General features: G+C 46.0%; 1 protein-coding gene across 2 annotated transcripts in view; it reads right to left on the bottom strand.

The window, feature by feature from the left end:
- Positions 1–23,273, bottom strand: part of NOX4 (NADPH oxidase 4) — a 176,707-nt gene that overhangs the window by 151,618 nt on the left and 1,816 nt on the right. The window contains exon 2 of one of the 2 annotated variants that reach the window (XM_066587077.1): positions 22,620–22,715. In XM_066587077.1, coding sequence (XP_066443174.1) covers positions 22,620–22,715 — 96 coding nt within the window. Of the gene's footprint in view, positions 1–22,619; positions 22,716–23,273 lie in introns of those variants that run through there. The other variant, XM_066587086.1, reaches the window with a different exon arrangement.

The following is a 23,273-nucleotide window of genomic DNA, read 5'->3' as shown; positions in this document are numbered from 1 at the left end:
AAAGCTCCTAGGAATGGTACTTCTACAAGGGCAGATAACACTGTCTTACAAGATTTGTTCTCTGTCCGCCAATGTTCTCCCTCGGAATATTCCAGCAGTAATCGTCCGACATCGCAGGCATTCACTTTCCTTCATACCATATTTCAATTGCACGTATGTCCTGGTGAAATCTTTCACTATGCTCATCTGATAAGTCACCTCATATCTCAGGGAAGTAGTCAAGGTGCGAGTGCATGAATGTATTTGAGGGACATGTTGCATCCTAAATATTTACATGATTTCAATATGTTGGTCACAATCTGTTGGAAGTAGTTTGATCTAGCTTTCCCCAGACATTTCTCTCTCACATTCTTGAGTGCTATCCAGGCAGAGTTTCCTTTGCTTGTTTTGTCACATTCTTTGATCTGATCACAAAAACACCCTGTTTAAAACTTTGCTTCTGAAAGATGGGTAAATTTGGTCTGGAATTAGGCAAATCTTATCCAATTTTTATCCATTGCCTCCACAAACTGTTTCATAAGATCTAATGGAGGAAGCAGGACATCTTCAGAGGACACAAGACTTACCCGTTGAACACTTTTGCCCCCAACTCTCCAAATTCTGGCTGGCCAGTTCTTTCGTATGTAGTGAGATTGCCTATCATGGCTACCGCACACAGAAAAGAGGAATACTTCATGCCTGCATTCCCAACATGACAGCAATGACCTCCAAGTCTCCACAGATATTCCACATATGTCCAGAGTATTTGAGAGAAGCATATGCTGCAGCATTCATAGGACTCCTTTTCAAGGCTGGCATAACTGCCTGGATCAGAATGCGGCACATTGCCATTATGAAGGAAACTGCTTTCGAGTTGGTTTAGAGACGTTTATGAAAAGCCTTCACTCTTGGACATCTTAATCTATGGGCAGCAGAGATAGATTTACTGTAAGACAGTTTTGATAAATGAGGCCCTCATTGGTCAGTATAGTGTATCAAAATGGTACAATACCGACAGACAATTTTGGTTGCCATATTTGGATTCAGCACCCTGGATATAGGCAAGACCCTGATTATTACTCAGGAATATATACCCGTGTAATATAGTGCCGGCGCTATTGACCACTGACCCACAATAAGCATGTCAGTAAGCGCTTGTTAGCTTCATGTACAGGGCAGAAGGTCGTTAACAAGATCAAATTGTCCCCATACAGCTATTGAGGGGCTCAATTACTTCTGTTGCAGCCATAGTGGCAGCTTTGGGGCCCACATTTCACGGGGACCCCCCTAACGCTGCACACTAGCATAATTCTATAAATAAAAAAGATTGTATACTTACCTCTGCATCCTGGTGTTCTGTCCTCTCCTCACTTTTCAGCAGCCGGTTAAGCTGCTGACAATCCCCAGCCTCAGCCATATGAAGTCGGGGAATGGGAAGCAGGGAGAGAATAGAGAAGCAGGGACAGCGGAGCTTAAAGGAGTCAGAGCTAAGTTTGAAGTGCTTTTTTATTTTACAGCATTATGCCAAAAATATTGAGCAGGGTATGGGAGGGGGCTGATATACGTACTACTCTTTTTTGGGACATTATTAATTAATATATAACACACTAAAAATGGGAAGATTGTGTGTAGCGTTGTGGATAATGTAAGGAAGGTGCTGGAAAAGCAAGGAGCCAAAGATGTATGTTTGTCCAATTCTGTAGAGACAATTTGTGGCGGAGAGAAGTGATCATGGTGGTCTGGGTTAGAGGAAGGAGACAGGAAAAATGAATGACCAGTCAGAGAGGATATTACCTTGATCACTTGATATAATGGTATTGTAATCACTAATGCGGTCTGCAGAGTACATATGTAGAGCTGCTATTTACCACTATATGTTCAATGTTTATGCTTGAGAAAGAGCCCCATTCAAAATGTTGCTATGGGCCAAGCCTTTTCTAATTACAGATCATTCTTGCTCTCTGTTTCGAGATATAGTTCATTTAAGATGATGCAGGGGTATTAATGGTAAATGCTAGGCAATATGTTCTTTTACAGGAATGATGAGTCATTGAATGTGAAAGGTCTTCACACTTCAACAGGAAAGTCTGGCCTCCAAGGAAACATTTGTGTCTCGGGGGGAAAAAAAATGTCAAACACAAACCTCTGCTGGTTGATCGCAGCAGAATTATTCCGTCAGCTTAACGCATAAACTCGGACTAGGGAAGAACTTTGTGAAGGCAAAGATCAGAGATGGAGAAGCTTTCAAGCACCTCAGAACAAAATTTCCACTACTGAGTGAAGCAAAAGTTAAGGAAGGTTTCTTTGTTGGTCTCCAAATTTGTGAAGGATGAAAACTTTGAGCGAGTTCTCTAGGGTAATGAGAATGCAGCTTGGGAAGCCTTTAAGGGTGCAGTAAGCAGTTTCCTGGGTAACAGAAGAGCTAAAGGCTATGCTGAGTTTGTAAACAACCTTCCAAAAAAGTATCACCAATTAGGCTGCAACATGTTCCTCAAAATCCACTTTCCTGACTCTCATCTGGACGTCTTCCTTCCCAACTGCGGTTCAGTTCAAGGAACATTTCCCCAAGGACACTTCAGTTCTGGAACAAAGCTATCTGGGTAGGTGGGACACTTTTATGCTTGTTGACTACCGTTGGACATGAACAAGAGATGTCCTAGAAGATTACAACAGACAAGCAAAAGGAAGTCATTCTCGGGAATAGGCCACTATATGAAATAGTACTTTCGGTTGCTGTATGTCATTTTGTTTGGTAATTTCTTGCAATGGACTGAATTTAAAAAAACATCTCCTTGTTTTTATTGTCGGAGTATGCTTGTATGGTACACAAAACAGTAAAACAATATAATGTGTGTGGCTCACCCACTCAAACAGTTTCCCAGCTGTATGGGAGGAGAGGTTGGAGCTCTGACCTGCTAATCCGCTAGCTCCAAGCGGTGTTAAAGGCATAAGGAAAAGAGATCCAAAAACAAGTCGGCTTCTTCAACCAAACCTTCCTCTGTATTATTCCAAGGTTGAAAAATGGACAGTCACCTAATAAAGAGGAAGTTTTGGTTGAAGAAGCTGACTTCTTTTTGGATCTTTTCCTTATGCTTGTATGTTACAGTAGTTTTAAGTAACCAATGCTTCCCTAGATCAATTACTGTAAATCTCTTGCTCTGGATCACCGAAAGCCTATTATCGCATCTTACCGATACTGGATTGGAGCCGGAGGTGTAGTAGCCGAGCTAGTCACTGGAGAGTAGCCAAAATAGCCGGCAGTCATTATCGGGGACTCATGGTATACAGAACAAATGGATGAGACAGAAGCGTAGTCAATGGAAGCCAAAGGTCAGCAGCAGTAGGTATCGGTATGCAGTACAAATCGATGAGACAGAAGCATAGTAAAGGGAAGCCAAAGGTCGGCAGTAATAGGTATGGAGGAGACGGAGGAAGAGGAGCTTGATCAACGTGGTAGAACACAATAATCACGCACTGAAGGAGTGGCAGGGCTAGGCTTATATAGGAAGTGCAATCAGGAATAGGGGCGGAGTCAGGACCAGGAGGTTTTAGCAAAGGAACTGTCCAAACCTGGAATAGTCTAGCAGAGAAAGCTGCCGACTGGAACACAAGAGGTTGTGGGTTCAAGCCCTGACAGTAGCCCCCCTTTTTGAGGATGGCCTCCGAACATCCCAGGTGCTGGTTTCCCTGGGTATCTCCTGTGAAACTCCTTTGTGAGCCTCAGAGCATGCATGTTTTTCTTTGGCTCCCAGGAGTTCTCCTTTGGCCCATACCCTTGCCACTTCACAAGGTACTTTATTTTACCTCTCTGAAATCTGGATTCTAGAATCTTCTCTACTACAAACTTGTCCTGGCCCTGAACTTTCACAGGAGGAGGAGGCGGTTGATGTCTTCCCACAAAAGTATTCTCATGAAATGGCTTTTGTAGGGAAATGTGAAAGACAGGGTGAATCCTCAGGCCGCCCGGGAGCTTCAGTTGGAATGCCACCTGGCTGACCCTTGCTGCAATTGGAAAAGGTCCTAAGAATCTTTGCCCAAGCTTGGGAGAGGGTACATGCACCTTCAGGTTCTGGGAGGCTAACCACACCTTTTCTCCTACCTGGAAGGAGCTACTTGGCGATGACGGTCGGACACCTTCTTATAGGTATTCTGGGCTTCCTGTAAGGTTTCTTTTAGTTGCTTCTGTGCTTTTGCTAACGCCGTCAGCCTCAGGAACATACATTTGGTGTTCTCACCTCCAAAGCCCTTCTGTAAAGGAAAGCTTCACATCCTTAGAAGCTCGATTCATGAATGGGTCCTTTTTGTATCCTCCCTTAAGCTTTATTAGGAGGTCATCTGAGTGTAAGATGCCCCAAAAATTCTTTGGGGACAAAATTGTGTCGTCTGTATTTGTCCTCTCTTCAGACTCTGCACATATCTCGGAGAATGCATCTGCCTTGCCATTCCATAGGATACATGTCTACAAAGGATATATTACTGCTGGTGTGAAAGCTTGTATACCGAGGTTATATTGGAGGGATCAGAGAAAGTTGCTGCATCAGATTTATATTCCTATACAAAACGTGGTCTACACATTGGGAGAGGGGATATTTCTGCCGCCGTCAATATACATAGCAGCAAAGCAGGCAGACAAAATATGCCTTGGTGTGGGAAATATTGCAGGCATTGTTCAAAATTGCCAGTCCGGTCACTAATATTATTATTTTTCCTCCGAAGGGAAAGATGAGGTTGGGAGAGTGCACGTAATTAGCCCTCCACAGGCAATGTGTACCCAGGGGGAAACAAAGGTGCCAGCTCCCAGTGCTCACTGTGACAGAGTCCACTCAAGAGGAGAAGAACGATAAAGAGGAAAGGAGAAGGAAGAGGAAGAAGTACTTGATCTAACATGGAAAGGCAGGGAGAGTCATCATAGCAGCTCGCGGGGGGAGGAGGAAGAGGCGGACCTTGTGGGGCATCAGTCTGCCAAGGCAGCAAGTAGGTTGTTACAGAAAGACAAAAAGTTACTAGTCAGAGCAGCAACAATGTCAGGCCCACAGCTAGGTCTGCTCACAGGACTTATGCAGCCTGGGCATTCTCTGGAACCACTGGTGATGACGGAAGAGCAGTCATCTGTAAGATCTGTGGTAAGTGTTTAAAGTGTGGCAAGAATGTAAACAACCTCAACACAACGTGCATGAACATTCATATGAAGTCCCACCAACTGGCTGTCTTGGAAAACCCACCTAGACCAGAGGGCAAAGAGTCAGCCTCATCCTGCTCCTTTTTCCACTGCTGTAGCTGTCTCTTCCTCGATCTCCTCCCTGTTCATGTAGTAGCCTCCGAGCACAGAGAAACAGTATCGTGTAGGGGGCAGTAGCACGCCTACTTCAGGCCTCACCTCTGCAATTGATGATCAGGCTCCAGGCTTCAGAGCCAGGAGTGGGAAATGGAGAGCAGAAGTTGAGCCTTCACCATCATTACCACCCTTATCGACGTTATTTGCACAAGAGGAGGAGGAAAGGATACCAATCTCACAACTGTCTGGCCAGTGCTGCTGCTCTCCCCCTACTTCCTGAAAAAATATGTTAATATGGAAATACGGAGTTACAGCTCTCAGGTTTCCACAAGGAGCACCCTCTTGTTGCTGGTGATGCTGCTCTCCTGCTTTCGCCATGTTTCCTCCTCCTTTTCCAAAAATGAATATTTCCTAAAGTACAAGAAACAGCTATAGCTGCCGAGCTTTTCCTTGGAGAAGGCCCGTGCTCGGCTGTTCTGTTATCATTTGCAAACTTTCTGACTTTGCTTTTTAAACAAGCGTCACATCTGCTATCTTGTGTAGGCAACTTTTTGGTCTCTCTAGAGCTGTTCCTTGGAGCAAGTCCGTGCTCCCCTGGCAGAATGTCTCCTTGTAAAATTTTTGACATTGCTTTTACCCCTTATGTACGCACCTGGACTGATCAACGTTGTTTCGCACCAGGGGTACCTGGGTACCCACTTGCGTTACAGATAGAATTCGGGGGTCACGCATACACGCTCGCTCGGAGAGGACTGTAACGGACGTTCATTGTATTTCGAATTTTCATGCGTAAACTCATGTTCTCTTACAGAAATACAGGAATTTATTGTTATAGTTTTCTCCCGTTTTTACTGAAATGAGCTTTTAAAATGTTTCTTTTTTCATTATGATATCAAATACAATTATATGAATACAATGCATTACAAATTCTATTTCATCAGGAGTCCAACCGCGTTCTGTTGTGTGTGGACTTTCAAGTGAGGTTAGGCAACCATGGAAGAATTATAATAAATACAAAGCTGGTGTCGACACGATGGACCAAATGTTAGGCAGACATACCAAGCAGCGGCGTACAAATAGACGGCCATTAGCCTTTTTTCACAACATTGTCGACATTGCGAGTTCAGCCGCGTACATTATTTATCACGAAAACAATACAATGATTCCAAAGAAAACTAACCGGAGACGGCTTTCCTTGAGACGGTTGAGTGAAGAGCTTGCAGGACCAATAATGGAAGATCCTTCTGGAAATCAGCAAGGATCCCGAAATTATAAAACCAAATTGGCAGTTGAACGCGTTCTTGGCCAATCGGTTTCCACAGTTTCATTACTTTCAACAACTCTGTCACAGTTAGATCGAACTGGTCGAAAAGTTGTGGTTGGTTCTTGCCACGTTTACTATCAACAAACTATCAGAAAATGACGAAAAGCAAGAAAATCTTCTGCGAATTGTAGTAAACCCGTATGAGACGAACACGCCGTAACTATAACAAAATGTATCGTCTGCGAGAATGTTGTTACTCAATAAGCATAGAATTAGTCATTCTAATTAAACACTTGAAATAAAAGTTCTATATTATCATTAAAGGATGTTTATAAAGGTTTCTTTTATTATCCTTCCCATTTTAGAAAGCTAAAAATACGCATGTGTACCCGGGTACCCGGGCGGCCACTTGGGAGCGCTAGTTTTAACTCCATTCTTTAAAATGATTGCATGCTTTAAATATTTTGGTAAAACGATATTTCCATCAAAAAAGGTCGAATCGTGAGGGTCTAAAGTCGCTCGAAGAAATCTTTGCACAAACAAGAGATCATAAATAAGCGGCTAGTGGGTACCCGGGTGCGGACATAAGGGTTTAAAGAAGTCTGACATCTAGTGTCTTGCTTGGTGCAATTTCTTTCAGTGACACCCCTGTGCTACGATTGACCCCTACACCGCTATACACTATTTTGACCAATTTTTGGGAGGATCACAGTGTACCCCAGATGCGTGGCTTTTGTATGAGTGGTATTCCCATTTTCCATGCAATTCGGGGGGGGGGGGGGTCGCCTGTATTGGGAACATTCTGGAGAGCAAATTAGTGAACCCAATTTTTACTCCCATTGACCTCCAACTTTGGATTCCGGGTTTCCTAGGGGTTTTTCTCTTTCTGCCATTATACAATGGCGCCATTTGCTGGCTAGAGCCTAGTGCTGCGGTATGGGATATGCTGTGGAGGCCCCTGACAACAGAGCGGCCAGTAATCTACAGTAAGAATACCCTGACGGACGTCTCCCGACATCAGAGCTGTAGAGCCTTCAATCAGAATGTCTTTAGACGTCAGACAGTGGATTGGAAGGGGTTAATGGGAGTTGGAATTAACCGTCCCGATTCGCAATTATGTTTGTGAGATCAGAACGATTCTGAAACAAACCCATTATTTCACTAATCGCTCATCACTAGTTATGTTGTAGATATACTCGTAGGCTGACGCTGATGATCATGGCCACTGTCTAGCTCTAGCTTTACACTGCAGACACTGGAAAGTAATCAGCAAGCACTAATCCTGGACTAGTCTTGGAACAAAGTGGAACCAATAATGGGTTTGAAACATACAGAATACATGGACAAGCATGGCCGGCCTTAGCAATGTGTGACCCATCCATGTAGTCACACAGGCTGCTGACCACCAGTTTATGGGAGGCGGAGATAGGCAGATGTAGGCTGGGGCAATCGCCCACTTTAGGTCCACTCAGTCAGATGATCATCTTCCTCTGTGCGGCAGCATTTTATAGAGCTTTGTAAGTCACATTGATCTGCTTCTTCCTCTTCGATTAAATCTGCTACTGTATTTATGTTATGGGCTTGGTTCTGGGGCCACACTTATTATATAAGCTGGTTTCTGGAATCATATCTACTATATATACTAGTTTGGGAGCTGTATTTATATTATGAGCTTGGTTCTGATATTGCATCTATGTACTGAGCTTGGTTCTGGTGCTGTATTTATGTACGGAGCTTGGTTCTGGTGCTGTATTCATTCACTGAGCTGTTCTGGTGTGGGTGTACTGCCAACTTGTTCCTTTTGCAGAGGCGACTGCCTATCAATGCAATTTTTTTTCCTAATGATGAGGAAGCGGCCAAATTGTTTTGCACAGGTTGCCATCTAACACAAGACGGCACTGTTGACAATACAGAAGCCTATGCCTCAAATGCTTATTGCATGATGCAGTCTTTGTGTATGAGGCTTCCTAGGGTGATCGTTAATGATGCTCCTTGGAAGCCTCATACACAAAGACATAATATACTTGTGTCTGCATACATGTATGCACACAAGCATATTATCAGTCAAACTGCAAGCGGATAGCATGGGAATATCCATATGTCAATCTAGAATATTCTGTACACAACACCGGAAGGGCCCCCCGATGACCAGCACAGGCAATTAATTCTTCTGTATCAAACATTACTTGCTTAGATCTGTGGGAGACCGAAGAAACTACAAGCAGCTCCCTAGGTGAGAACATCACAGTGTTTTGACTCCCTTTGAATAGAGGAGAAGGAATAAGATTAATCACTATGGCAAAAGCTCTTCTTGTGCAACTGCAATGTGACAGAACCTCACTGGGGAGAGCAGAAGACAGCAAAGGAGGTGGGAGGGGGGCTAAACAATGGAGGCAGCATCACAGGGAAGAGCAAGAAGCATCACAATCGGTTTTACCGGCAAGCTTGTAACAAACAGACTAGATGTTGCAAAAAAAAGTAAGTGAACCCTTTGGGATAACCTGGATTTCTGCATTGATTACTTTAAAAATATATGTGTTCTGATGCTTACAGTTGTAGACAAACACAATGTAACTAGAACACGCAAATAGTTGTACTGCAGCACCAACTGTTCATTCGAACCAGCGAGAGCCCGCAGCAGCAAGTGTTCGCTTGAAGACCGCCGCATGCATTTATGTGCATTCATTGGAGTCAGCAATCAATGCAAGTGCATTGGGCAGGGGTCGAAATTTCAAATGCTCGCCTGTCAAAGACCTTCACACCCCCTGACTAGTTGCTGAACGATATTTTGGCCCATGTAGGTGTTCCCAATGACTGACCAACGAAGTGACCAACAATCCTTGTAAAAGCACACAAAGAACAGTTGTTCATACGCTTTAGTGACTATTTCGAGCGACTATTCGGACGATAGTTATCCTGCATAAAGCCACCTTAAGTCAGCAACCTGCGAACAGAGATATTATGGCTATACAAATAGACTGTTAAAGGGCTTTTCCAGGCAGCGACCACTGGGATATACTAGGGTAGGAGAGGATGCCACTGCTCCGACCCCGTTGTAGTGGCTGGCACTTGTAATTGCAGATGCAGCTCTCATTGAAATTAAAGGGGTTGTCTCGCGGGTTATACACTTCTGTATGGCCATATTAATGCACTTTGTAATATACATCGTGCATTAAATATGAGCCATACAGAAGTTATTCACTTACCTGCTCCGTTGCTAGCGTCCTCGTCTCCATGGTTTCGTCTAAATTCGCTGGCGGCTTGCTTTTTTAGACGCGCTTGCGCAGTCCGGTCTTCTGCTCTGAGCACGAGCCGCTTCAGTGTGCTCGCCGCTACAGCTCTTCTGCGCATGCGCAGACGAGCTGTATCTTCTCGGGAGCGCGCTAGAGCGGCCATTCTGCTACCATCCTCTCTTAGAGGAAGGTGCAGAGCCGCCCAGCAGAGCCGCCCAGCCCAGCCACCCAGCCCAGCCGCCCAGCCCAGCCGCCCAGGTAAGTGATGGGTGACGGACTGACGGACTGACTGCCGCTGTGGCCCCGGAGCCTAGCGCTGTGGCCCCGGAGCCTACCGCTGTGGCCCCAGAGCCTACCGCTGGGCCCCGGGGCCTACCGCTGGGGAGCCGGAGCCTACCGCTGGGCCGCGGAGCCTACCGCTGGGCCCCGGAGCCGACCGCTGGGCCCCGGGGCCTACCGCTGGGGAGCCGGGGCCTACCGCTGGGGAGGCGGGGCGTACCGCTGGGGAGCCGGGGCATAGCGCGGGGAAGCTGGGGCTAGCGCGGGGGAGCCGGGGGCTAGCACTGGGGAGCCGGGGCCTAGCGCCGGTTACCTGCTGCCTGGCGGTGGGTGACTGGTCGGCCGCGTTCAATCCCGGGGTCCGGTCGGCGGCTGCGGGGCGTCTGGTTGTCAGGGAGACACAGCTGGTAGCGTCTCGGGAGCGTGCACGTCGGGCTACAGCAAGCGACGGGAAAAGAGCCGGCGGCCATCTTGGGGAAACTTTTTATAAGTTGCTGAAACGCTGGAACTGTAAGTACAAACCAGCTAGAAAAGTCATTTACAGGGGGGCTTAGTAATGTGTGCTTAATTAGGGGGACTGGGCAAAAAAAAAATTTCACTGCTTCCTCGAGACAACCCCTTTAATGGGACCCCAGCCTGCAATTAGAAGCGCTGGTCACTACACAGGTTGGAACAGCAGTTTCCGCTCCAAACCTGGTGTGTCCTGGCAGTGACAGTGGGCACTGCCTGGAAAACTCCTTTATCCCATTAATGCCCGAGCACTGTAAATTTACAGCACTTGGTCCCGGGCTTAAAGCTTAGCCGTATGTAAAATTACGGCAAGGGGATTAAAGCCTCCTGCTTCTGCAATCAATCAGAAGCAGGAAGGGTTGTCAGCTGTTAGTGACAGCTGATAACCGGGAGGAGGAGCTCTGCCAGTGACTAATGTCACTGCAGGAGAGGTTTCCCTTTAATTGGGGCTCCTATGGATGCGGCTCCTATGGATGCCCCAGCTACAGGGGCAAAGTATCAAATAAAAACAAACAAACAGGTGAATGTTCCCCAGAGGTCTTATATGACGTCATGGGGGACAAAGATAATGAAAAACAAAATTACATACATAATTTTTTTTAAATTACAGAATAAAACAATATATACATTAAAAAAATAACCCAAAGCCGACGATAACCAAAACCGTCGCTATAAGCGCCCTGTAATACAAAACCATACATATTATATATCAAAACGTCCAAAACAAAACGAGAAACCCATTCCCATACTTTATTTTAGCGTAATTTAAAAAAACAATAACTATAAATGTTTAAAAAAAACATTTTTTTAGCTTTTTACCCCCAATAAAATTGAAAAAAACTGAAAAAAGTCAGTGAAAAATATATTTAAAAAAAGCCCTAAATGTCATGGGAAAAAAATGCAGCAAAAATAATTTTGGTAGCTGAAAGAAAAAAAAAATAGGGCAGTAAAACCGCCACATGGGTAAAATCCCTACAAAGTGTCTGGTCCTTAAGGTACAAAACAGCCTGGTCCTTATAGAGTTAATGTCTAGGATGGAGTCAGGCTGTGACATCGCTACAAGAGGTGAAGAGGTAGCATGTGCACCGGGGCTCCTGATGCTTGAGGGTGCTCAAAGACTGTTATGCCACATAAGAGGACACCAGTATTGTCAATGGCACATGGTAGGTTGCAGATCTAGCTACAAATTTTGCATTGGGACATACAGGGGGTTGACAAAAATATGGAAACACGAAATACAAAATGCATGGCATTTTAACCATTAGCACTGAGCTGCCAAATTTGTGTTTACTTCACCTCTTGCCCTGCTCTGTGTGGTTTTGGGAGCCGGCTGGTAACAGCAGCTTGGTTGGTCTAACCCCTGACCATTGGAACCTTGTTGCTCGGGCAGATGTCATATTACCTCCACTTAAAATACATGGGATTATAAATCATATTTCAATAAGACAAGTAGAGACCGATTTTAAGGCATGCATTTCGTACGGTGTTTCCATAATTTTGTCCACTTCCTGTAGAAGCGTCAAGCTATCGTTTTGGCTGTGGCTAATGTAATGATTGTCACATTGAATTGTCACCCAACTTTCCTAGAATCGGATACATAACTGCTGGGTAGAATGGGACGGGTAATTGATTCTAGGAGAAATGCTTTTCATAGAAGCCATTGGCCCGCTAATACTCCAGATAGGAGATAAATAACCAATAATTCATTGCAAAGTAGAAGAGGCTGCAGATATATTTCCTCTGCTGTATAACGGCTTCCTAATTACTAATTGTGCTGATATAATGCGGATTCATCGTTAGATCTCAATAATGTTCCAGACGTGTAAACAAAGTGATAATTTCCTAGAGAGGAGAAAACACTATTAATCAACAGGGCCGTCATTAGATAGTGAGAAGTGTGAAGCAAACAGTCAGCCACCCACCTCCTCATTCCGAAATATATATGGATGGCTCTAATGTGCCAATTACTCTGCGGGTATTAAAGGGGGAGGGTCATTAATCGGAATGATTCATGGTCTATGTATAAAAGACGTGACAATGATGTCAGGGCACCAAGGCGTTGGAAAAGATGAACTACCCCGGTGTAAGCTGCTCATATATATTAGATAAGGTGACTAGATTTTCCCAGGGTCAAAGCAGGACAGAGGGGTGTGGTCAGGGGCGGGGCTTATCATGACATGTGATTTTACCTCCGCCGTTATAAAAAGTACGGGGCCATTTCAAAAGAGACAGGGAGCAAATCACGCAGCGTTTCCGCATCCAAAGAACAGTCAAAATCCGTACCATTGGTTTGGATTTGACTGGAAATACTATGTGGCGCTCCCCTTCAGCTTCCCGCTGTCAGCTCTCCCCGTACTCCAGTTTCCAGCGACCTGTAGTGGCCTCACCTGACCAGGCCACTGGGAACTGGAAGCCAGGGAGCGCTCACATCGGGAAGCCTTCAGAGGAGGTGAGGGGAGCGCTGCATAGAATGTAATCAGCTGCAGATTTGAGGCTGATTTACAGTCAAAATCTGCACCAATGGTATGTACTTTGACTGTTTTTTGGATGTGAAAATGCCGCGTAATTTGCCACGGAAATTACCGCTACAGAAACTCCCCAGCAATTCCGCCACGTGTAAACATACCCTAGTCAGCTTGAGTATGCTGCCACGTAGTAATAATGTCCCCTATATTGGCCTTAGTAGTAACAGTGATCCCCACAGTGGCCTCAGTAGTAACAGTGACTCCCACAGTGGCCTCAGTAGTAACAGTGACTCCCACAGTGGCCTCAGTAGTAACAGTGACCCCCACAGTGGTCTCATTAGTAGCAGTGACCCCCACAAAGGTCTCATTAGTAGCAGTGACCCCCACAGTGGTCTCATTAGTAGCAGTGACCCCCACAGTGGCCTCAGTAGTAACAGTGACCCTTATATTGGTCCCAGTAGTAATAATGACCCCCACAGTGGCCTTAGTAGTAACAGTGACCCCCACAGTGGCCTCAGTAGTAATAGTGACCCCACAGTGGCCTCAGTAGTAACAGTGACACCCACACTGGCCTTAGTAGAAATACGGATCCTTATATTGGCCCCAGTATTAATACTATTACTACTGGGGCTGATATAGGAGACAGTATTACTAATAGTACCGCCTGTATCGGACCCAGTATTAATAGTGACCCCCACAGTGGCCTCAGTAGTAACAGTGACCCCCACAGTGGCCTCAGTAGAAATACTGAACCTTATATTGGCCCCAGTATTAATACTATTACTACTGGGGCTGATATAGGAGACACTATTACTAATAGTACCCCCTATATCGGACCCAGTATTAATAGTGACCCCCACAGTAGCCTCCCTGAGACCGATATACTTACATCCTCTTTGTCTTCCAAGCAAAATACCACATGCTGTGATTTTTTTCTCGCGAGGGAAAAATGTATGTCTGAATACTCCAGTGCAAGTGAATGGTGTTTAAGTTGTCCACGTTACGCACATAAAAAACCACATCTGTGTGAGTCTTTATATACGGCCCCTTAAAGGCAATCATAATGCTAATGTAGCCCTCGGTGAAAATCAGTTTGACACCCCTGATCTAATGTGTATGGGGGCCTCCCAACTTTCCTCTGACAGAAGGGGGAAATAAGGATCAGGCAGTTGGATGTCAACATGCCCGATCGTACTATTCTTGGGAAGATAAGCCGCCAGGGCTCAGCGAGCGTGTATAGGTATACTGTGAACCGGAGGGATGGCGGTTGGCTGAACGAGCAGATGGCCAATAGGTATCTCACCCTGTTGGATTGAACTGGGAGAAGTGCCGAAGTATACCAGGACGTGACTAAGAGGGGGCAATTGTCTTGGTTCCTCTCTTTGCACTGCACACATGCTATATAACGAAAGAAAAGACGATTCTAGAACTTTCAAACATATTTTGTGATTCAGTTTTCCATCATTTTCAGGTGCTATTCCACACCATTTTAAAGAAAATCCGTTGCCTACCTTTTGTCAGTATGAGGAATCTATTGTTACGGCTGTTGTGTTTCACTGCAGCTTCATCCTCCAGATATGGGCCTTTATTTTTCTGCCCGCACACTATATGCAAACGAGCAGTGGAGCGTCCAATGGGCAGTCCACCTCTGGTGCGGTCCAGCTCTCTCCCTGCACCCATTCCCACTGGAGACGTCATGCGTTCCACTATCGGCGCACTGAGCGAGCAGTGAATCCTACGACCCAGAACATTTTTACTTTTCCAGCAGCGCAGCTGTGCGAGGGCTTCTTCTTTATGGGAAGAGCTGCCGTTTTTATCGGTTTGACGCTAGGATTGCTTTTTATTGCATTTTTTGGGAGGTGAACAAAAAAAAAAAATAGCAATTCTCGAATTACTTTTTTAAATTATTTTATGGTGTGTTTACCAAAAGAGATCCGTAAAAGCATTTTTTCATTGTTCGTGTCGTTACAAACGCGGTAATACCCATTATGTACTGCTTTTTAGAAAAAATATTTTTGGTATTTTTTTTCCATTTAAAAAGGGATTTTTTTTGGCCTATAACATCAATCCATTGGACCCTGCCGGAGGCCGTGTTGCATGTCAGACATGGAGGAGTTTGTCAGTCCCCCAGCTGCCATGGGACCCATTGGTATTTTGCGATCGCATTGCAGGGTGCAGATGGGTTACAGGAGAAATGCCTCGCCCTGTCATCCGCTTATATGCTACAGTTGCTATTTATTGTGGCATGCAAGGAGTTAAACTGCCAAGATCTGAGGTTTCTCTGTTCCTGGCCGTTACAAAAGGAGCCTGGCGGTCAGTAGTCAGCCAAGTCACTGCCTTAAAAAGATGTACATACTGGCTTAAAGCCCATTACTGGGGTCAGTAAAAAGGTGCGTTGGCCGTCACTAAGGGGTTAAAGGGATATTCTTCTTTGATCCCCATGATGAGACATTACCACTCCTAGCATTATCAATGGTCTACGCCCTTTCTGAAATGCGAAGACCCGGAGGCATTTCCTCTAAGCAGCTGTGCGATCCTTCTCCTCTTATTATATGGCAGAGGCCCCAGAGGCCGTCACCCTATTAGCGCACCATAGAGTCAGGAGGCGACACATTTCTAAAAAGTTCATTTTGTTTCTCACCAATTGAAGTGTAATAGATTAGAAAACAAACTTCTGTGAGGCTCTAACTAAAGATACGCAGAAAGGGGTTACATTTGTGACTCGGTACTATTGAGATGTGTTCTAACTTCTTTACCTTTTATAGGGGGTTTGACTATTAATTGATGGTGGCGCTGTGACATAGCAGTGTGATTCCATTCACTGGTTAGGGGGTTGTGTCTGTGACTGCGGAGGCAGGTTAAATCCCTGGTTGTGCCCCTCATCTTGCACCCCTGTGATGTTACATGTTTCTAGGAGGCGGAGTGATAAGTAATTTTGGCATTATGGTTTGGGGGATAGCGGGACGGTGTTAATAGCTCTTCCTCCTGCGGGTGGTGCTGCTTGGTGGTGGTACAGTTGGGCATGTTACTTTCTAATCCCCCTCCCTCTTCACTGTAAATTAGCATGATCTGCCCCCCCCCCTCCCGCATGGTGGTTCTACCCATTGTATTATTACCCCCCTTAGCATTCTCCTTTTTCTTCCTTCTTACATATCCCAGCTACACACGGATCCCAAGCCCGGATATATAGGGAGGGGTAAGCAATGGAAAACTACTCCACTACCACTGCCTGAGTCGAGTCGGTCCAAGATTTCAACTTCCTTGGATCGAAAATCGATTGCAACTGGCAGTCTGGACCCGAGATAAAGAGACGGATTATAATTGGTAGGAATGCAATTCAAGGAATGGAAAAGAAAGAAAGGTGTTTTTTTTAAAGGGGTTGTCCAGTTGCAAACTATTGATGGCTTATTCTCAAAATTGGTCATCAATAGAAGGTTACGAGGGACCCTGCTGACCAGCTGTTCACATCGCATTCATGCATGGAGCTGATTTCTGCAGGAAGCAAACAGTTCCGTTCTCACTGCAGTGGCCAGCATTGGTATTACAGGCATTAAAATGAATGAGAACTTGGCTTGCAATATCAAATCAAGCCACTGCAGTAAGAATGGAGCTATTTGCTTCTTGCAGAAAACAGTTTCTAGCACAAGTACTGCAGCCCAGCAAGCAGCTGATCAGTGGGGGGCCCAAGCGATGGACCTCTGCCAATCTACTATCTATCCTGTGGATTGGCCATCAACAGTTTACATCTGAACATCCCCTATAAGGCATCTCCTTTAGATTATACTGAGAGATGGCTTAAAGGTAGACTTGCCTGTTGGAGTTGATGGCTGTCATATTGCTTCAGGTTCGCTCCGGTTGTGATGTTCTAAGATTTATGCGAGTTCTTTTACAACCTTTGATGCTGGAATTTCAGACAATTAGTAAAGTTGTGGCCGACCCCCACCCACCAAAGAAGAAATTGTGCTTTGTCTTTCTGTCGATGAATGGGGGGCAAGTGGGGGAGGTTTATGGCTCAGTGTTTTGGTTATGCTCTCTGCATTAGGCCTCCTGCACACGGGCATATTTGCATTGCGGAGTCCGCGGTGGGCGTCCGCCTCCGGACTCCGCAGCAGATAAAGCCCATAGCATTCAATGGCAATTTCATCTCCACAAGCGGAAATCGGTGATTTTCTGCTCGCGGAGAATAAATCACAGCATGCTGCGAATTTGTGTGGGTTACACATGGCCGGCTTCAATTAATTCAATAAAGGTCAATGGAAGCCATCTGTCCTGTGGCACTTCCGCAGTGAGCACCACAGAAGTATCGCGGGATATGCGTCACCCCCCAGTGCCGGCGGCTACTGCACATGCGTGACAGAGTGCCGACCCAGAAGATCCGCAGCGTGTGCAGAGGCCGACAGACAGGTAAGCTGGGGTCACCGGCCATGCATTGGGTCGAACTCCGCTGCGGGAATCCATGTGCAGGAGGCCTTAACCAGGAGCCTCAGGATAAACCCTAAGACCCAATGTCCATGGTCGGATCTGATTTGTGGTGACCTGCGTGGAAGATCCGCAAATCAAGCCACCCTTAGGGATACATGAGCATCCGCAAGTGAAATAAAGAATGCAGATTTGATTTGTTGACCTTTTGGTCCAGAAAAAGAAAAAAAAAAAACACAGCAAGCTCCATTTCAGTGGGGATCCCTCATTGAAGTCAATGGAAGCCACCCGATCGGCGTCCTGTCCATTATGGAATTACAGACAGAACAAGGATTACGGGGAAAAGCAAGAGTTAAAAAAGAAACTCCACTGCGCAGAAGACCTGCAGAAGCCCTGGACAGGTAAGTAGAATCCCTGTGTGTCCTCGGCCGCGGGCAGTGTTGGATTCTTCTGCGGGCTCCCGATGCGCCCATGGACATGTGGCCTAAATCTCCCAGAAAAGTGAATACTGTGGTCAGGGCTGGCCTTAACCCTTTAACGGCACAGTACGTAAGTTTACATCCTGGCTGCCTGTGACTGATATAGTCGGCCTCCCACTGCAACGGGATCAGTGAGAACTCCGTCCTCGCTGTTAGCCCCTCATATACCACTATCAATGTTGATCGCATCCATCTGTGATGTTATTGGTCCGCCGCAATGTCATTGCAGAGGGCCAGTGGGTTGCCATGGGAACCGGATGCAATTTCCTGGCTCTTTGTCAGCCGGTAGCCACCCAACCTAACTCAGTATAGGGGTAAGATGACGTTCTAGACTATTGCACAACCCATTAATAAAGGCTCTCAGTTAGACAGTGTCAAGCAGGGTCGGATAAGGGGGCTCACAAATATGGTGGCATGCAATACAGCAGGAACAGAAGACGAGCGCTCAGCCATCACACAGGACGCTATACAGACGCTTAAACAACTTGTACTTGTCAACTAAAACAAACTGGAACACTCAAACAGTTCCTTTTCTGGCCGCGGGTGGAGTCATTCGAGCCACCGATGCACAGGGCAGGAGAAGCTATCGCCATACTCTTGCCATACACCAAACTTGTAGCTGTGAGGTTCACCCTCGTTGGTCCCGCTTCAGAGACCTGTGCCATGTGGGCTAAGGCTGGCCTTGGATGTGGTGCAGGAAATTGTGGGAGGATATATTAATTAAAAGTGACTGTCAATTGAAACAGGACTACATTTTTATGGAATTACAATCTATTGACCACCATACAAGGATGGACCTATGATAGAGGCCAACCATGTGGGTACTATGGGGGCCCTTGGAGAGAGGGGGCCCCGCTCTGATTTGTCCCATACCCATTACTATTGGGAATCTGTGCAGAGCCCCTCTATAGGCTTATTATGTTGTTTGTAATTAAGTGATTCGGAAATTGGTTCAACGATCATGGAAAGGATGGAGAAAGGAACACTAGACCCTTTGGTCTTAGATGGGCAATACCAGGCCATATTGGGGGGTAACTGTAATCTCAATATGAGGCCCACTTTATGCCACTGCCTCTGTAATATACTGTATTAAGTCTCTGTAAAGCGCTTTCAAACCGTCTATAGAGAGATCTGCAAAACATAATAAATCTAGAAAGTTTCTTGTCAAATGCAAAATATCCGTTGCGGTCAATTCTGTCATAAAAAATAGTTGTTTTCAGCAGAATATCATTTCCTAGATCTCTGTGTGAAGTTCTTTGAAGGTCTTCTCCTCCCGGTAAAGGTCAGCAGAGTCGTTCCTGACAGCCTCCATGTCCGTTTTTGCCTATTTCGCACACAAGACATTGAGAGGCTCTCACGTTCTCGCAGCCGGGAGGTGACATCCGGCCAAGAAGCTGTCACAATCACTTCCTCAATCTGCTGCAGTCTACATTTATTGTGGGGGGGATTAATCGGGAGCCTTGGACAGCGATGGACGCAGTTTCTGTGCTAGCCGTACTTCAGAGGGATGACAAGGTTTTCATCATCAACCTCAAGGAAAGTCAAATAAATAGAGGAAACTGCAAGGGAGTCAATGTTCAGAGCAGTGAATGATCAAGTTTTTCCAGAAACTCACGGGGGTAAAGGTTTTTTTTGGGGGGAGGGGGGGAGGGGGCGGTATCAGAAAATCAAAAGCGATAACCAGAAAGAAATTTGAGCTTTCATTAATAGGAGTCGTCCCAATGGAGAGACCCTCTTTATGACTTCTATATGCCCTTTGTCTATATATGCCCTGTTGGGACATATGTACACGATAGAGGACAGTCCCTGCTTGGAATTGCTCTCCATGAACCAGAATTGAGAGCTGCTACAGTATGCATGAGCAGCTCCCATTCTGGTGGTCTTGAGCTGTCCTTGTCTATGAAGTAAGGCCAATCTTCTCAATAGTTTCCACATAATACTGCAGGGTAGGTGCCTGGCTGTTACCCCTTACCATGACAAAAATCATCTTTTTGACAATGTGCCAAGAACTGATTGACCAATCGCTCCAGGGGGCACATTTTGAAAGGGATGGCTCAGTGGTTAGCACTGTTGCCGTGCAACGCTGGTGTCCTGGGTTCAAATCTGACCAGGGACATCTGCATGGAGTAAGTAGGCGCTCTCCATGTTTGTATTTGGGCTTGATTCTAGTGCTGTATTTATGGTATGGGCTTGGTTCTGGTGCTGTATTTATGATATGGGCTTGGTTCTGGTGCAGCATTTATGGTATGGGCTTGGTTCTGGTGCTGTATTTATGGTATGGGCTTGATTCTGGTGCTGTATTTATGGTATGGGCTTGGTTCTGGTACTGTATTTGTGTTATAAGCTCGGTTTTGGTGCTAAATTTATGTTATGAGCTTTGTTTCGGAGCTGTATTTATATACAAAGCATGGTTCTGGTGCTGTATTTATTCACTGAACTGTTCTGGTGTGGGCTTGCTGCTATGTTTCTGTTTTCTGCATAAGTAGAACACAGGCTGATTGCCTATCAGTGCAATATACAGTATAGTGTTTTGTTTTTTTTCAATAACGGGGGAGAGGGGCGTTAAAAAAAGAATCCCACACGGAGTGCCTACAACTTAAGGCCGGCACTGCCTTCTACACTCCAAAAACAAAGTAATAGGTGAATCTGGAATTTAGGATGTGAGCCCCCATGGGGACAGGAACTGATGCGAGTGATGACAATCTGTGTACAGCGCTGCGCAATATGTATGCGATATATAAATACAATAAATAACAGAACATATGGAGAGAACTTGTCTTAATTCAATGACCCCTTTAAATGTTTTATACATTCCTGGCCCTATGAAACATACTGTACACCGTTGGCGAATTCCAATACATTATTCAGCAAGTGAGAAATCAGCTGCTTCGGCCCTCTTGGTTTTCCCCATGGCTGGTAATGGAGGGGTGTAATCACACAATGCCCTCTATTAATTCAGATCAGCAGTACTACATCCGTCCTACCTGCCTGGAAACTAATTGAGATCCCACTGCTTCCTCATTCCACAGGCTGATAGTGGAAGGCTTAGCGGACCCCCGGCAGCTATGCTGAGGGGGGAAGGAGGGGGTCTCTAGCAATCTGTCAGTTCATTCAAACTCAGCCAGAGGCAGCAACTAAGCAAACAGCGGCTTTTGTTCTTTACTTGTCAGCTTTTCCACTGCAGCAGGACAATGTCTGTCACTGGAGGTGCGAGTGCAAACAAATGGCGGCATCCAAAAACATGACTTACCCCCAGCACCCGGTGCAAACACATGGCGGCATCCAAAAACATGACTTACCCCCAGCACCCGGTGCAAACACATGGCGGCATCCAAAAACATGACTTACCCCCAGCATCTGGTGCAAACACATGGCGGCATCCAAAAACATGACTCACCCCCAGCATCCAGTGCAAACACATGGCGGTATCCAAAAACATGACTCACCCCCAGCATCCAGTGCAAACACATGGCGGCATCCAAAAACATGACTTACCCCCAGCACCCGATGCAAACACATGGCGGCATCCAAAAACATGACTTACCCCCAGCATCTGGTGCAAACACATGGCGGCATCCAAAAACATGACTTACTCCCAGCATCCGGTGCAAACACATGGCGGCATCCAAAAACATGACTTACTCCCAGCATCCGGTGCAAACACATGGCGGCATCCAAAAACATGACTTACCCCCAGCATCCGGTGCAAACACATGGCGGCATCCAAAAACATGACTTACCCCCAGCATCTGGTGCAAACACATGGCGGCATCCAAAAACATGACTTACCCCCAGCATCTGGTGCAAACACATGGCGGCATCCAAAAACATGACTTACTCCCAGCATCTGGTGCAAACACATGGCGGCATCCAAAAACATGACTTACCCCCAGCATCCGGTGCAAACACATGGCGGCATCCAAAAACATGACTCACCCCCAGCATCCAGTGCAAACACATGGCGGCATCCAAAACATGCCTTACCCCCAGTATCCGGTGCAAACACATGGCGGCATCCAAAAACATGACTTACTCCCAGCATCCGGTGCAAACACATGGCGGCATCCAAAACATGACATACCCCCAGCATCCAGTGCAAACACATGGCTGCATCCAAAAACATGACTTACACCCAGCATCCGGTGCAAACACATGGCGGCATCCAAAAATATGCCTTACCCCCAGCATCCGGTGCAAACACATGGCGGCATCCAAAAATATGCCTTACCCCCAGCATCTGATGCAAACACATGGCGGCATCCAAAACATGACATACCCCCAGCATCCAGTGCAAACACATGGCTGCATCCAAAAACATGACTTACACCCAGCATCCGGTGCAAACACATGGCGGCATCCAAAAATATGCCTTACCCCCAGCATCCGGTGCAAACACATGGCGGCATCCAAAAATATGCCTTACCCCCAGCATCTGATGCAAACACATGGCGGCATCCAAAACATGACATACCCCCAGCATCCAGTGCAAACACATGGCTGCATCCAAAAACATGACTTACACCCAGCATCCGGTGCAAACACATGGCGGCATCCAAAAATATGCCTTACCCCCAGCATCCGGTGCAAACACATGGCGGCATCCAAAAATATGCCTTACCCCCAGCATCCGGTCCAAACAAATGGCGGCATCCAAAAACATAACTTACCCCCAGCATCTGGTGCAAACACATGCCGGCATCCAAAAACATGACTTACCCCCAGCATCTGGTGCAAGTAGTAGTACTGCGGGCCGCTGTAGTACTGGCTGAAGGTTCTCCAGAATAGTAGAGTATTGAGGGCCAACCAGGAGAACTGGGGAAAAAGAAGCGAGGCTTAATAATAGACAATAGGGTTCATTTGCAAGATATGACAATTTTGGATTGTGCATCTAACCAAAGGCACAATTGGACGTTGTAACAACTGTAAGAGCGCCCTGCCACCTACCATGTGCCCTTCACAACACTGGTGTCTTCTGGGCAGAAAGGTCTTTTGGGTCCCAACATCTACACCTGCGCCCCTTGTGTCTACCTGAGGCATTATACCCTCTGTTGTATTACAAACCCTTATACTACTGGTAGATAATTTGGCAAACCTCTGCTCCACTAGTGAACCTCAATGTGTCTCCTAGGTAGATGAGACATTCCACTGCTTGCTGTATTATGGTGTTCTGCCCTAAAACTTTGATTCTATAGGAGAATATAGTGCTATATGGCAGCATGCAGAGTGTTTAGGACTTCACAACTGTGCAACATAGGGACTCGCCATTATAACAGACATGTTGGCATCAGAATGTCTCAGTAGTGCAGCCTCAGGCTTCAGGACTATGATAGCAAGCAAAGACGCAGAAGATAGAAGAAAGACAGACTGCAG

Source organism: Eleutherodactylus coqui, chromosome 1 (assembly GCF_035609145.1).
Source record: "Eleutherodactylus coqui strain aEleCoq1 chromosome 1, aEleCoq1.hap1, whole genome shotgun sequence".
NCBI classification, from domain to species: Eukaryota; Metazoa; Chordata; class Amphibia; order Anura; family Eleutherodactylidae; genus Eleutherodactylus; species Eleutherodactylus coqui.
The sequence above is the reverse complement of the archived record's forward strand: the minus strand, read 5'-3'. Positions and strand labels throughout refer to the sequence as shown.